General features: G+C 44.5%; 1 protein-coding gene across 3 annotated transcripts in view; it reads left to right on the forward strand.

The window, feature by feature from the left end:
• The window catches only part of ttll12 (tubulin tyrosine ligase-like family, member 12), a 69,920-nt gene that overhangs the window by 25,536 nt on the left and 27,903 nt on the right, over window positions 1-16,481 (forward strand). For all 3 annotated transcript variants that reach the window (XM_043709196.2, XM_043709198.2, XM_043709197.2), the window contains exons 8-9: window positions 11,921-12,115; window positions 15,193-15,304. In XM_043709196.2, the coding sequence (XP_043565131.2) occupies window positions 11,921-12,115; window positions 15,193-15,304 (307 nt within the window). The remainder of the gene's footprint in view (window positions 1-11,920; window positions 12,116-15,192; window positions 15,305-16,481) is intronic.

Raw genomic sequence — 16,481 nt, forward strand, 5'->3', positions numbered from 1 at the left:
CCATTCACATTCTCTATTCTTCCATGAACGTTTGCAGAAAGACAGGGCTGAAATAAAGTTAACCATCTCTGGTACTCAGCTTCACCTTTGCTGGAAGGGAGAATTCCTCCACATGTTGTTAAAACAACCTCATATTGTGTGTTCTTGAGGGGTGGGATGGGGGAGGCCGGGAAAGAATCTCTTAAAGAAGTATGCGGTTCTGGAGAGCTAAGAGCAGCAAGGAGGGGACATGAAAGGTCCTTAGTCGGTAGGATTAGGGAAAACCCTAAGGCTTTCCATAGGTATGTTAGGAATAAAAGAATGACTAGGTAGGAATAGGTCCAGTCAAGGATAGTAGTGGGAAGTTGCGTGTGGAGGCGGAAGAGATTGGGGAGACACTGAATGAATACTTTTCTTCAGTATTTACTCAGGAACAGGGCATTGTCGTCGATGTGAATACTGAGACACAAATAAGTAGAATGGATGGCTTTGAGGTATGTAGAGAAGAGGTGTTGGAAATCCTGGAAAAGGTGAAAATAAATAAGTCCCCTGGGCCTGATGGCATTTATCCTAGGATTCTCTGGGAAGCAAGGGAGGAGATTGCAGAGCCATTGGCCTTGATCTTTATGTCCTCTTTGTCTACAGGAGTAGTGCCAGAAGACTGGAGGATAGCAAATGTGGTTCCCTTGTTCAAAAAGGGGAGTAGGGATAACCCTAGTAACTATAGGCCGGTGAGTCTCACTTCTATTGTGGGCAAAGTCTTAGAGAGAATAGTAAGGGATAGGATTTATGCACATCTGGATAGGAATAATGTGATCAAGGATAGTCAGCATGGTTTTGTGAAGGGCAGGTCGTGCCTCACAAACCTTATTGAATTCTTTGAAAAGGTGACGAAGGAGGTTGATGAGGGGAAAGCGGTAGATGTGGTATATATGGATTTTAGTAAGGCGTTTGATAAGGTTCCCCATGGTAGGCTATTGCAGAAAATACGGAGATATGGCATTGAGGGTGAGTTGGAGGTTTGGATTAGGAATTGGCTGGATGGAAGAAGACAGAGGGTAGTAGTGGATGGCAAAGTTTCTTCATGGAGTGCCGTCACTAGCGGTGTTCCGCAAGGATCTGTTTTGGGACCATTGCTGTTTGTCATTTTTATAAATGACCTGGAAGAGGGGTTAGAAGGTTGGGTGAGCAAGTTTGCGGATGATACGAAAGTCGGAGGAGTTGTTGACAGTGAGGAAGGATGTGGCAGGTTACAGCAGGATATAGAGAAGCTGCAGAGCTGGGCAGAAAGGTGGCAAATGGAATTCAATGTAGCTAAGTGTGAGGTGATTCACTTTGGGAAGAATAACAAAAAGATGGGGTACTGGGCTAATGGTCGGATACTTGGTAGTGTGGATGAGCAGAGGGATCTTGGTGTCCATGTACACAGATCTCTGAAAGTTGCCACCCAGGTAAATAGTGTGGTGAGGAAGGCATATGGCGTACTGGCTTTTATTGGTAGGGGAATTGAGTTCTGGAGTCCTGAGGTCATGATGCAGTTGTATAAGACTCTGGTGCGGCCTCATCTGGAATATTGTGTGCAGTTTTGGTCGCCATACTATAGGAAGGATGTGGAGGCACTGGAACGGGTGCAGAGGAGGTTTACCAGGATGTTGCCTGGTATGGAAGGAAGATCGTATGAGGAAAGACTGAGACACTTGGGGCTGTTTTCATTAGAGAAAAGAAGGTTTAGGGGTGACTTGATTGAGGTGTACAAGATGATTAGGGGGTTAGATAGGGTTGACAGTGTGAACCTTTTCCCGCGTATGGAGTCGGGTATTACAAGGGGGCATAGCTTTAAATTAAGGGGGGGTAGATATAGGACTGAAGTTAGGGGTAGGTTCTTCACTCAGCGAGTCGTAAGTTCATGGAATGCCCTGCCAGTAGCAGTGGTGGACTCTCCCTCTTTATGGGCATTTAAGCGGGCATTGGATAGGTATATGGAGGATAGTGGGTTAGTATAGGTTAGGTGGGCTTGGATCGGCGCAACATCGAGGGCCAAAGGGCCTGTACTGCGCTGTATTCTTCTATGTTCTATGTTCTATGTTCTATGATAGGAGGGATGTGATAGCACTGGAGAGAGTGCAGAGGAGGTTTACCAGTTGTTCCTTGGTCTGGAGAGTTTTAGTTACAAAGAGAGATTGGATGGATTGGGTAAAAGCAAATTACTGCGGATGCTGGAATCTGAAACCAAAAGAGAAAATGCTGGAAACTCTCAGTAGGTCTGGCAGCATCTGTAAGGAGAGAAAAGAGCTGACGTTTTGAGTCTAACTGACCCTTTGTCAAAGCTTGCAGAATGAGATGTGTTAATTTAAGGAATCATAGAGAGTGTACACAGGAAATAACATTTCCCCTTGGTGGAGCGATCAGTGCCCAAGGGACACAACTTTAAGGATAGGGGCATAAGATTTAGAAGAGACGTGAGATGACATTTTATTACCCAGAGACGAGTGGGAATCTAGACCTCTCTGCCTGCGAAGGTAATGGAGACAGAAAGTAGTATTTGCAAGTGGACTTGTGACTCCAAAGCCTACAAGGTTACAGCCAAATGCTGGAAAATGAGATTTAAATAGTTATGTAGTTGTTTTTGACTGGTCATGGAGTCATAGAGATGTACAGTGCGGAAGAGGACACTTTAGTCCAACTGGTCTATACTGACCAGATATTTGAACCTAATCTAGTCCCATTTGCCAGCACCTGGCCCATACCTTCTAAACCCTTCCGATTCATACCCATCCAGGTGCCTTTTAAATTTTGTAATTGTACAAGCCTCCACCACTTCCATACATACACCACCCTCTGCATGAAAAAGTTGTCCCTTCGGTCCCTTTTAATTCTTTCCCCTCTACCCTAAACCTATGCCCTCTATTTCTGGACTCCCTCACCCCAGGGAAAAGACCTTGACTATTTATCCTATCCATGCCCCTCATGATTTTATTAACCTCTATAAGGTCACCCCTCAGCCTCTAATGGTCCAGGGATAACAGCCCCAGCCTATTCAACCTCTCCCTATAGCTCAAATCCTCCAACCCTGGCAATATCCTTGTAAATCTTTTCTGAACCCTTTCAAGTTTCACAACATCCTTCCAATAGGAAGGAGACCAGAATTGCACACAATATTCCAACAGTGGCCTAACCAACGTCCTTTGCGGCCACAACATGACCTCCCAACTCCTGTGCTCAATACTCTGACCAATAAAGGAAAGCATACCAAATGCCGCCTTCATTACCCTATCTACCTGCGACTCTACTTTCAAGGAGCTATGAACCTGCACTCCAAGGTCTCTTTGTTCAGCAACACTCCCTAGGACCTTACCATTAAGTGTGTCAGTCCTGCTAAAGTTTGCTTTCCGAAAATGCACCACTTCGCATTTATCGAAATTAAACTCTATATGCCACTCCTCAGCCCATTGTCCCATCTGATCAAGATCCCATTGTAATCTAAGGTAACCCTCATCGCTGTCCACTACACCTCCAATTTTGGTGTAATCTGCAAACTTACTAACTACATCTCCTATGTTCACATCCAAATCATTTCAATAAATGGCGAAAAGCAGTGGACCCAGCACTGATCCTTGTGGTACGCCACTGGTCACAGGCCTCCAGTCTGAAAAACAACCCTCCACCACCACCCCCTGTCTTCTACCTTTCGAGCCAGTTCTGTATTCCTGTATTCCATGAGATCTAACTGAAACCCATATAGATCATGGCCACTGCCCTGCCCTCATCAAATCGTAGTTGTTACTTGTTCAAGAAATTCAAGAAAATTTATGAGACATGATTTCCCACGCACAAAGCCATGTTGACTATCCCTAATCAGTCCTTGCCTTTCCAAATACATATACATCCTGTCCCTCAAGATTCCCTCCAACAATTTGCCCACCACCGATGTCAGGCTCACTGGTCTATAGTTCCCTGGCTTTTCCTTACCACCTTTCTTAAATAGGGGCACCATGTTAGCCACACTCAAGTCTTCCGGCACCTCACTGTGACTATCGATGATACAAATATCTCAGCAAGGGGCCCAGCAATCTCTTCCCTGCCTTCCCATAGAATTCCAGGGTGCACGTGATCAGGTCCTGGGGATTTATCCACTTTTGTACGTTTCAAGACATCCAGCACCACCTTCTCTGTAATATGGACATTTTTCAAGATGTCACCATCTATTTCCCCACATTCTACACCTCCCATATCCTTCTCCACAGTAAACACTGATCTAAAATACTCATTTAGTATCTCCCACATCTCCTGTGACTCCACACACAGGCTGCCTTACTGATCTTTGAAGGGCCTTATTCTCTCTCTGGTTACCCTTTTGTCCTTAATTATTTATAAAAACCCTTTGGATTCTCCTTAATTCTATTTGCTAAAGCTATCTCATGACCCTTTTTGCCCTCCTGATTTCCCTATTAAGTAAACTCCTACTTCCTTTATACTCTTCTAAGGATTCACTCGATCTATCCTGTCTATACCTGACATATGCTTCCTCCTTTTTCTTAACCACAACCTCAATTTCTCTAGTCATCCAGCATTCCCTATACCTACCAGCCTTTCCTTTTACCCTAACAGGAGCATACTGTCTCTGGACTCTCGTTATCTTATTTTTGAAGGCTTCCCATTTTCCAACCGTCCCTTTACCTGCAAACATCTGCCCCCAATCAGCTTCTGAAAGCTCTTACCTAATAATCTCAAAATTAGCCTTCCTCCAATTCAAAACTTCAACTGTTAGATCTGGTTTATTTTTTTCCATCACTATTTTAAAACTAATAGAATTATGGTTGCTAGCCCCAAAGTGCTCCCCCACTGACACCTCAGTCACCTACCCTGCCTTGTTTCCCAAGAGTAGGTCAAGTTTTGCACCTTCTCTAGTACGTACATCCACATACTGAATCAGAAAATGTTCTTGTATACAACTTAACAAATTCCTCTCCATCTAAACCCTAAACACTATTCAGTCCCAGTCTATGTTTGGAAAGTTAAAATCCCCAACCATAACCACCCTATTATTCTTACAGATAACTGAGATCTCCTTACAAATTTGTTTCTCAATTTCCCACTGACTATTAGTGGGTCTATAATACAATCCCAATAAGGTGATCATCCCTTTCTTATTTCCCCCCAAATAACTTCCCTGGACCTATTTCCAGGAATGTCCTCCCTCAGCACAGCTGTAATACTATCCCTTATCAAAAACTCCACTTCTCTTCCTCTCTCGCCTCCCTTTCTATCCTTCCTGTAGCATTTGTATCCTAGAACATTAAACTGCCAGTCCTGTCCATCCCTGAGCCATGTTTCTGTAATTGCTATGATATCCCAGTCCCATGTTCCTAACCATGCCCTGAGTTCATCTGCCTTCCGTGTTAGGCCTCTTGCATTGAAATAAAAGGACTCACCTTCATCCCCCTTCGTCCACGCATCAATGAATTTAATACACGCTGTGACATCGAACACTTCTTCCTCCGCCTCCAAGCTAACTTTAACAATCAGGACTCCCGCCCACCTTCTGAGGACCCCTTCGCCCACCTCCAACACACTGCAGCCACCTGGACACTCCGTGCTGGCCTATTACCCTCCCTCGACCTCTTCATTTCCAACTGCCGCTGGGACATTAACTGCCTCAACCTGTCTACCCCCCTCCCCTACTCCAACCTCTCACCCTCACAACGCGCAGCCCTCCAATCCCTCTGCTCCAATCCTGACCTCACCATCAAGCCAGCAGATAAAGGGGGCGCAGTGGTAGTCTGGCGCACTGATCTCTACACCGCTGAAGTCAAACGCCAACTCGAGGACACCTTTTCCTACCGCCCCTCGACCATGAGCTCACCCCCCATCACCAAACCATTATCTCCCAGATCATACAGAACCTCATCACCTCAGGAGATCTCCCACCCACAGCTTCCAACCTCATAGTCCGGGAACCCCGCACTGCCCGGTTCTACCTCCTTCTCAAGATCCACAAGCCTGACCACCCCGGCCAACCCATTGTCTCAGCATGATCCTGATCCACTGAACTCATTTCTACCAACCTCGACACTGTCCTATCCCCCCAGTCCAAGAATTCCACACATACGTTCGAGACACCACCCACGCCCTTGCCTCCTCCAAGATTTCTGTTTCCCCGGCCCCCAATGCCTCATCTTCACCATGGATATCCAATCCCTCTACACCTCCATCCGCCATGACCAGGGCCTCCAAGCCCTCTGTTTCTTCCTCTCCCGATGTCCCCAACAGTACCCTTCCACCGACACTCTCATTCGTTTGGCTGAACTGGTCCTCACCCTTAACAATTTCTCCTTTGAATCCTCCCACTTCCTCCAGACCAAAGGGGTAGCCATGGGCACCCGTATGAGCCCCAGCTATGCCTGTCTCTTTGTTGGCTACGTAGAGCAGTTATCTTCCGTAATTACACCGGCACCACTCCCCATCTCTTCCTCCGCTACATTGATGACTGCATTGGCGCCACCTCGTGCTCCCGCGAGGAGGTTGAACAATTCATCAACTTCACTAACACATTTCACCCTGACCTTATATTCACCTGGACCATCTCTGACACCTCCCTCCCCTTCCTAGACCTCTCCATCTCCATTAATGACGACCGACATGATACCGACATTTTTTACAAACCTACCAACTCCCACAGCTACCTGGATTACACCTCTTCTCACCCTACCTCCTACAAAAATGCCATCCCGTATTCCCAATTCCTCTGCCTCCGCTGTATCTGCTCCCAGGAGGACCAGTTCCACCACAGAACACACCAGATGGCCTCCTTCTTTAGAGACCACAATTTCCCTTCCCACATGGTTAAAGATGCCCTCCAACGCATCTCATTCACATCCCGCACCTCCGCCCTCAGACCCCACCCCTCCAACCGTAACTAGGACAGAATGCCCCTGGTGCTCACCTTCCATCCTACCAACCTTCGCATAAACCAAATCATCCGCCGACATTTCCGCCACCTCCAAAATGACCCCACCACCAGGGATATATTTCCCTCCCCACCCCTTTCCGCCTTCCATAAAGACCGTTCCCTCCGTGACTACCTGGTCAGGTCCACGCCCCCCTACAACCCACCCTCCCATCCTGACACCTTCCTCTGCGCCCACACCTCCTCCCTCACCTCCATCTAAGGCCCTAAAGGAGCCTTCCACATCCATCAAAGTTTTACCTGCACATCCACCAATATCATTTATTGTATCCATTGCTCCCGATGCGGTCTCCTCTACATTGGGGAGACTGGACGCCTCCTAGCAGAGCGCTTTAGGGAACATCTCCGGGACACCCACACCAATCAACCACACCGCCCCGTGGCCCAACATTTCAACTCCCCCTCCCACTCTGCCAAGAACATGGAGGTCCTGGGCCTCCTTCACCGCCGCTCCCTCACCACCAGACACCTGGAGGAAGAACACCTCATCTTCCGCCTCGGAACACTTCAACCCCAGGGCATCAATGTGGACTTCAACAGTTTGCTCATTTCCCCTTCCCCCACCTCACCCCAGTCACAAACTTCCAGCTCAGCACTGTCCCCATGACTTGTCCTACCTGCTTATCTTCTTTTCCACCTATCCACTCCACCCTCCTCCCCCCCCGGCTCCCGACCTATCATCTTCATCCCCTCCCCCACTCACCTATTGTACTCTATGCTACTTTCTCCCCACTCCCACCACCAATAATCTCACTTATCTCTCCACCCTTCAGGCTCTCTGCCTGTATTCCTGATGAAATTTTGCCCGAAACGTCGATATTATTACTCCTCGGATGCTGCCTGAACTGCTGTGCTCTTCCAGCACCACTAATCCAGAATCTGGTTTCCAGCAACTGCAGTCATTGTTTTTACCTAGTTTAATTTATCAGTCCTACCTTGTTCTCTGCTTTGGCCCTGCCTGCCCTGACTTTTTGACTCGTTTCTTTTCCCAACTGTACTTTCCTCACTATTTTCCTGGGTTCCTTCCCCCACCTTACTCGTTTAACTCTTTCCAAGCAGCTCCAGCAAATCTCCCTGCCAGTATATTAGTCCCCTTCCAAATCAGGTGCAATCCATCCTTCTTGTACAAGTCAGTTCTACCCCAGAATAGATTCCAATGATCCAAAAATGTGAACCCATCGCCCATACGCCAGCTCCTCAGCCACACATTCATCTGTTCTATCCTCCTATTCCTGCTTGTGGCATTAGCTCGTAGCACCGGGAGTGATCCAGATATTACTCACCTCGAGGACCTCCTTTTTAAACTCCTGCATAACTTTCTATGTTCTCCCTTCAGAATCTCATCTATTTCCCTTCCTATGTTGTTTGTTCCAATGTGTACAATGACCTCCTGCTGGTCCCTCTTCCCCCTTGAGAACATTCTGCACCCTCTCTGAGACATCCTTCATCCTGGCACCAGGGAGGCAACACACCATTCTGGTTTTTCACTGCTGGCCACAGAAACATCTATCTGTGCCTCTGACTAGAGACTACCCTGTCACAATTAAGCGCTTGAAACCCAACGTACCCCTCATTGCATTGGAGTGTGCGTCGATACCAGAAACTTGGCTGTTCATGCTACATTCCCCTTGGAGTCCATCACTCCCTACATTTTCCAAAACAGCATTCTTGTTTGAAATGGGGATAGCCACAGAAGACTCCTGCACCACCTGCCTACCTCTCCTACCTTTCCTGGAGTTAATTTATCTACCTGACTGTATCTGCGGCTTTTCTCCGTTCCTATAACTGCCATCCATCACACCCCCTCGCTGTTGTAAATTCCTCATTGCCTCCAAGTGCGACTCCAACTGATCCATGCAATCTGAGAGGATTCATAACCAAAGATACTTCCTGCAGACATAATCATTGGTAACATGGAAACTCTCTCTAAACTCCCACATTCGACAGGAATAGTACATCACTCTATTAAAGGCCATCTTAGCTCCTTCGCAATCTACAAACCCAGAAAATAACACCGTCTTATTGCCCTCAAAAACAGTGCTCCAGGCTAACCTAGTACCTACGGTTTATATTTTAAAAAATTAATCAAAAGACAGATTTCAGTAAAACATATAATCAAGAAAGAAACTTGATGGACCAAAGGGCTTTTTCTGAATTCTACACTTCTATGACTCTGTAAGACTTGAGATGTCAGTGACCTGCTTGGGAGCAGCAGGTAACCTTTTATTTTCTCATCTGCAAGTTGTGTGCTGTACCTCATTGCTTCAGTTTCTCTGACAAGTAAAGACAAGTAGAAGACAGTGCAAGGACTGAAAGGTTGGGAAGGAATCTGTTTTGGAGTAAGCTTCTAAGAAGAAAATTGAAGATTAGACTGCACACAGACTTCTTCATCTTTCTGAGCATGCGTATTCCAGCTATTGCTGGAGATCGTCCAAGGAGCATTGAAGTTGGGAGAGAGGCTCCAGCAAGTGGAAAATTATCCTGTCATTGATTATGAGCAAGCATGTCGAGTTCTAAACGACATATTTGATGATGTTGAGTGGATTGCCTAACGTTCACATATTAACTGTTACTAATATGCATGGCTTAGCAAGCCCTAGGTACAACCCAAGTGAGTATTGCCTTTAAAATGGTAACTATTTTTAATAAGCCTATTTGGACATTTTATGGCATATGTTTGTGTGGGTGGGACTTGAATCTGGACTTTCTAGGGACACTGTCACTGTGCCAAAAGAGCCTAACCGACTGATTTGTTTGGTGCAATTTGGCCACTGATTACGTGGAGTACTATGACCCAACAAAACTTTTCAGAGACATAATATTGAATGTTTTAAGATACCGCGAGCATCTGTGAAATGCACTTTACTAAAAGATTACAGATGCTTGTTTCTTCTATTTAAATAATTAGGAAATATTTGGCAACCATTTCAAATGGATCTTGTGTTGCATGGAAAGTCACTCCACACAAATCCACTGCAAATTGAATCAAGCAGCAGTTCACTGATCAGTACAGGCATGTTTGCAGGGGACAGTGCACTCTGATTGTTCCAAGAGGCATGTTGAAGTGACAAAGTTTCTCTCATAAATGTACACCATTTGTGTGACGTTATATCATGAGTCATATGCCCTTGTCTTTACTTTTAGTGCTGCATGTACAAAAAAAACCACACCCAGTCCTTATCGTTTCATCACTCTCTTCCTCACATCAAAACATTGTGTCTCGAACTTTACCTTGGCTTTTTCAACTTTCCATTTCCTTCTTGCAGTCTCTTTTATTGTTTATCGAGGATTGTAATTTATCAAAAATAGCTAAGTCGTAATCCATCTAACCTTATACTTTGATTTCCAAAGTCGCAATCTATCAAACATGGTACTTTGGTTATCAGCAGAACTATCCCTTCTCAAATCACCATTGTTAGTCTTACAGCTGCCTCTGGTCATTCACACCTAAAGTACTTTGTTGGTCTGAAATAGTTTCCGCAAGTTCAAGCACAATATGTAATCTCTCCGATCTGCAGGATCACACGACCTATTCGTTCGATGAAGGATATTTGATTTGTCACCAAAGTCGGAATCTTACTTTGTAGCCCAAATCAAAATTCTTAGTAGCCTGAATTTCCAGCTGAGAACATTGTGCTCACAGGCCCAAGGAATTAGAATGAGAAAGTGAAAATCTGGACAGAATGAAAATCCTCTGAATTTTGAAACTGTGGGCTATGTGGTTGTATTTCACACAAGAAAGTTGATTAAGAAAAGGCTGTTTTTTTTAAAATGAGTCATAGGAACTGGATGACGCTGGCCAGACCAGAATCCTGAGTGTCCCTTAATGACTGATTTGTCACTGTATTAAATCATTAAACTCCTTGTGAATTGCCCGCAATGTTGTTAGAGTTCCTGGATCTTAACATAGTGATGAAGTCGGAATCATAGACTCCCTTGAGTGTGGAAACAGGCCTTTTGGCCTATTAAGTCTGTACCCACCCTCTGAGGAGCATCCCACCCAGACCCAGCTTCCTACCCCATCTTTGTAACCCTGCATTTCCCATGGCTAATCCATCTACCTGTACATCCGGGACACTGTGGGCAATTTACCATGGCCAATCCACATAACCTGCACATCTTTTGGTTTGTGGGAGGAAACCGGAGCACTCTGAGGAAATCCACACAAACACTGGGAGAATGTGCAAACTTCACCCAGATAGTCGCCCGAGGATGGAATCAAACCCAGGTCCCTGGCCCTGTGAGGCAGCAATGCTAACCACTGAGCCACCGTGCCACCTTGATTTCTGGATCGGTAACCATGAATAAAATTGGCTGAAGACTGGCATCTATAGAATCTTTGCCCTCTCATTGGTTTGTACCACATTCTCCACTGAAAGAAATCAACTCAGGCTTATGATTTCTGATCGCCATCCCTCATGGGAATGTGCTGCTGTGAGTATAAGTGAAGACAGAGGCATGGAGATGTACAGCATGGAAACAAACCCTTTGATCCAACTCATCTATGCTGACTGGGTATCTTAACCACAGGATTGTGTTTTAGTGCGATGGCCCCCATTCAGACAGCCTGACAAAACTGACCATGAGGCCATCACTTGGATGTGATAGCCAAAATCAAAATGCTATCAGTTGAGTTGTTTTCCAATAACGGAGTCACAAAATAAAGCAGGGAAGGTACAAGAGGAGATGGAGAAATTAAAACAGTTTTACCAATTATCTAACCATAACACAGGCCTTATTGCGAAGGAGAAAAATTAATAAGACTCCAATAAATTGGCAACTGAAGTTTTTTTGAAAGCTACAAATGTTTGTGTTTTTTCTTCTTCAGTGGTTATGACCTTTGCAATCTGGGAGTATGTCCAAGCTCAGGTACCAGCCTTAGAGTGGTACACTTCTGGATGAAATAGGTGATTTGCTGATTATCTACAAACTCATCCATAATATTTTTTATACATTTGTGTTAAACATTTGTAGGACTTTGAGTGAGCAGAGGCCCCATGTTATAGTGAATCAGTTTCCTTGTGAGAATCTGGTGACAGTGAAGGATTGCTTGGCTGCTGTTTCGAGACGAACTGGAGGAGTGAATGGCCCAAGATGGCTGCCCCTTACCTATAACCTTTGCACAGAGCTACCTCAATTTACTAGCTGCTACCAACAACGCACAGACAGGTAAGAAATGCTGAAAACTTTGTTTTGTTGAATTTACAACAATACTGGTAAGAATGTGGATGAGTCAGTGTTTACAGCCAATTACGTGAGACTTAGACTCCTTGAATTCACAGTTAAATTGTGACATAAAGGAAAAAGAACTTATTGTTAAATTAAAACACATATACCTTTTCAGTAAGTTTCATATTTTGTTCGCTTAGACTCTGTTAAATCCTGGAGGTAAAAAGGGGAAACAGGACATCTACTCACAGAGCGCTTCAGCGAACCTCTCTGGGACACCCACACCAGCCAGCCCTACCGCCCTGTGACCAAACACTTCAACTCCCTCTCCCACTTCACTGAGGACATGCAGGTCCTGGGCTGCCTCCATCGCCGCTCCCTTACCACCCAACGCCTCATCTTCCGCCTCTGGTCTCTCCAACCCCATGGCACCAGTGTGGATTTCACCAGTTTCCTCATTTCCCCTCCCCTGACCTTATCCCAGTTCCAAACTTCCATCTCAGCACTGCTCTCATGACCTGTCCTACCTGTCCATCTTCCTTCCCACCTATCCGCTCCACCCTCCTCTCCAACCTATCACCATCACCCCCACCTCCAAACACCTATTGCACACTCAGTTACTGTCTCCCCCCCCACAGCCCCATCCCCATCCCCCTCCCACTTATCTCTCCACCCCCGAGGCTCCCAGCCTCATTCCTTTTGCCCGAAACATTGATTCTCCTGCTCCTCGGATGCTGTCTGACCTGCTGTGCTTTTCCAGTACCCCACACTCGACTCTAAACCCTAGAGGCGATGACTCATCGCAATCAAGTATGATCTTGTTGTCATTTTGATATCTGTTGGCCATTTATTTTTATTTTAGACATTTGGGAAGGTTGATGTCTTCCACTTCTACCCTTTATGCGATCTTTAAATGCAGGCAAAATGCTTAAGGTTTCATTTTTGATATACGCTGTGACTGATGGGCTTCACATTTCTTCCGTTCCTGACCCAGAATCATCACAGCTGGTTGTTGCAGTCTGTGGGTTGCAGCATCAATTATCTCCATAAGCTTATCACATTGTATCTAGGACTTTTGTTATGACCAAATGCTTTGATGTGGATTTATTGATTAGTGTGTTTGAAGAGTGATTGCAAACTCTAAGCTACTATGATGATTCCAGTTGATATTACTGCTGTACAAGTTGGATCTCAGAATTAATTCTAGCCTAACAGATCATATTCTCTTTCAACGTCAATGTGCTGGTCTTTCACTGAAATATAAGCATGCCAGGCTGCAGATTTGGTTTTAATGATAAAACAGAAATTTATTACACAAAATATATTTTTAAAAATAAACAAAGCTAAATAAGGCTTTTGGGTCCTGTCATCTATGTATAATACAGTTAAAGATTTCAAAATGCACAGCAAAACCAAAAATCCCATCAATTCTCCAACACCATTAATTTACAGTTAACCAAAATCCAGACAGACACTCCTTCCCTGTAAGTCTGGAGTTTTATAGCATTTCCTGTGCTTTCAGCCATTAAGCCTTTCTTTAAATATTCACAACTGAGAGTTTTGATTTTCTCACTTTTAATAATCCGCAGAGTTCTAAACAAATGCTCTTGGTCTGGAAGGTATAATAACTATCAAAGTGTCTGCTGGATATTTAAAGTACAGGATTTAGTCAGTGCTAAAAGGAAGTCTCATTTTGGTGGTGATTTTCTGTAATGCTGGATTTGTGGGTTTCAAGACATTTGTAAACAGGAGGTTCCTCTTCAGAAATAATTTCCGACTTTGATTATAAAATTTGAGCCAAAATTTCTCTCACGCATTTATATAATCACAGACTTACTTTCTGACTATGGATTACATGATAAAGATGCTCCCCGTGCATCCAACGGACGGATAGTAGAGCAGGTTCAAAAGTGGAGTGGTCTACTTTTCGTCCTCCTCATTTCTGTATCGAGTATCTAAAGATGCTCAATACTGTAAATTGAATCATGCTTCAGTTTGCTGACCAAAGTAACTATGTCTACAAGGGAGAGCACCATCAGGTTGCTTGAAGATGCATCTTAGCATTACAAAGTATGCCATATACATTTAAAACATTCTTGTGACATTTCAATACTGGCCATAATTATATCATGTGTTCTTGCTTTCACTTCTGCATTTAACATGGACAAGTATAAATAAACCACACCCATTCCTTGCTCCTCTTTCCCCCTTCTCCTGTGTCCCACTTTTTTTCAACTTTCCAGGTGCTCTTTTAATCAAGAATAGTAATTTATCAGAATTGCAGTGTCCCAATCCAATTAACATTATGTGTGTCAGGAAAACTAAGCTCATTAATACAACCCACCTCCACACCTTGAGTTGTGTCCAGTTACTCACATTCCAATTATTCTATTTTCCTAAAATGTTTCTGCAAATCCAGCAAGAAAAAGCAAAATCTGTAATTTCGTGCTTTAACCCCTTCAGATTATGAGGGATTTGACAATTATAATTTTATGAAAACAGCTGTTTAGCTGAGAACATGAATAGCATCTTGGAATAATATCATGACCGGTATTACTTCTCTGAAGCACCTTAATGAATATCACTTATATATTAAACATCACCACAAAGATCTAGTTGTTCATACCATTGCAGTTTGTGTGTTCCTTTTTTTAATTCATTCACGAGATGACTGTGTCACTGGATAGGCCAGCATTTGTTGCCCATCTCTAATTACCCATAGGACAGTTGAGGATCAACAATATTGGTGTGGGTCTGGAGTCACATTTAGGTCAGAATAGGTAAGGTCAACAATTTACTTGCCTTGAAGACATTAGTGAGCCAGAGGCTTTTTCCAATAATCAGCAACGGATTCATGGTCATTATTAGACTCTTAATTCCACATTGTTATTGAATTAAAATTCCATAACCTGTTGTGGTGGGATTCGAACCTGGCTATCCAGAGCATTACCTGAGTCTCTGGATTAACAGAGGTCATTGCCTCCCCAATGCCTGTACCTGAAGTTGCTGCTATATTTTGCTCAAAAAAACTGAAAACTGGAAGATGTTTCTTCCATTTCCTGCATCTTGTTTCTTAGGGGAGAGGACAACCACTGGATATGCAAGCCTTGGAATCTTGCTCGAGGTCTCGACACACACATTACTGACAACCTCAACTACATCATTCGTCAAAGAGAGAGTACACCAAAGGTATGCTCAGTTTTGGAACTGTGAGGTTATTTACACAACATCAGCCTGCTTGAAAGGTCTAGATCAAGTTGGGTGATGCTCTGTCAAGCACACCAAGCCATCCTTTTGTTTCTGTGCTGTTTAAAATAGGGTAGGGATAGGAGTATTGTGGTGGCCTCTGTTGACTGGGCAGGAGACGAGAAGAGTCAACATTGTACGTGCTGTTTCCTCATTATTTAATTATGGATGCGTTGACCAAGGGCAAGGTTTCAGCCATTGTTACAATCTCCATTCCTAACTCCATTGGGCGGCACGATGGCACAGTGGTTAGCACTGCTGCCTCACAGTGCCAGAGTCCCGAGTTCAATTCCCGCCTCAGGCAATTGTGTGGAGCTTGCACATTCTCCCTGTGGGTGTGGAGCTTGCACATTCTCCCTGTGGGTTTCCTCTGGGTGCTCCGGTTTCCTCCCACAATCCAAAAGAAAGTGCAGGTTAGGTGAATTGGCTATGCTAAATTGCCCGTAGTATTAGGTGAAGAGGGAAATGTAGGGGAATGTGTCTGGGTGGGTTGCTCTTCGGAGGGTCGGTGTGGATTTGATGGGCTGAAGGGCCTGTTTCCACACTGTAAGAAATCTAAATCTAATCATGGACTCAATCCCTCTCCGAGCTCAAAGGTTATTGCAGAAAATAATAGGGGATGACTAGGGTCACCTAGTAAGGTCAGACTAGGTTGGTTCCTGGGATGAGAGGGCAGACTTACAAGGAGAGGCTGGACAGACTGGGTTTATTTTCATTGGAGTTGAGAAAAGTGCGGGGTGACTACATTGAAGTGTGCAAGATCCTGAAGAGTCTTGATAAAGTGGACGTGAAAGCGACGTTTCCTCCAGTGGGTGAGTCCAGGACTAGGGGCACTGTTTTAAAATTAGGGTTCGCCCTTTAAGATAACATGGAAGAGATTTATTTTCTCTGAGGGTTGTGCAATTTTGGAACTCTCTGCCTCAGAAGCTATGGAAAGGGGTCATTGATTATTTTCAAAGCAGGTGTAGATAGATTCTTGTTCGACAGGGAAATCAAAGGTTAGTGGGGTAGATGGGAACATAGAAACAGTTTCCCTGGTTACGATGGATCGTTTTTCTGAGGTTGTTTGTAAGTTGATTTGAGAGCAGGTTGGAACCCAATATAAAATATCCATTTGTAA

This window comes from Chiloscyllium plagiosum, unplaced genomic scaffold, assembly GCF_037043375.1.
Source record: "Chiloscyllium plagiosum isolate Xiang-an unplaced genomic scaffold, Cpla_swu_hap1 HiC_scaffold_19, whole genome shotgun sequence".
Lineage (NCBI taxonomy): Eukaryota > Metazoa > Chordata > Chondrichthyes > Orectolobiformes > Hemiscylliidae > Chiloscyllium > Chiloscyllium plagiosum.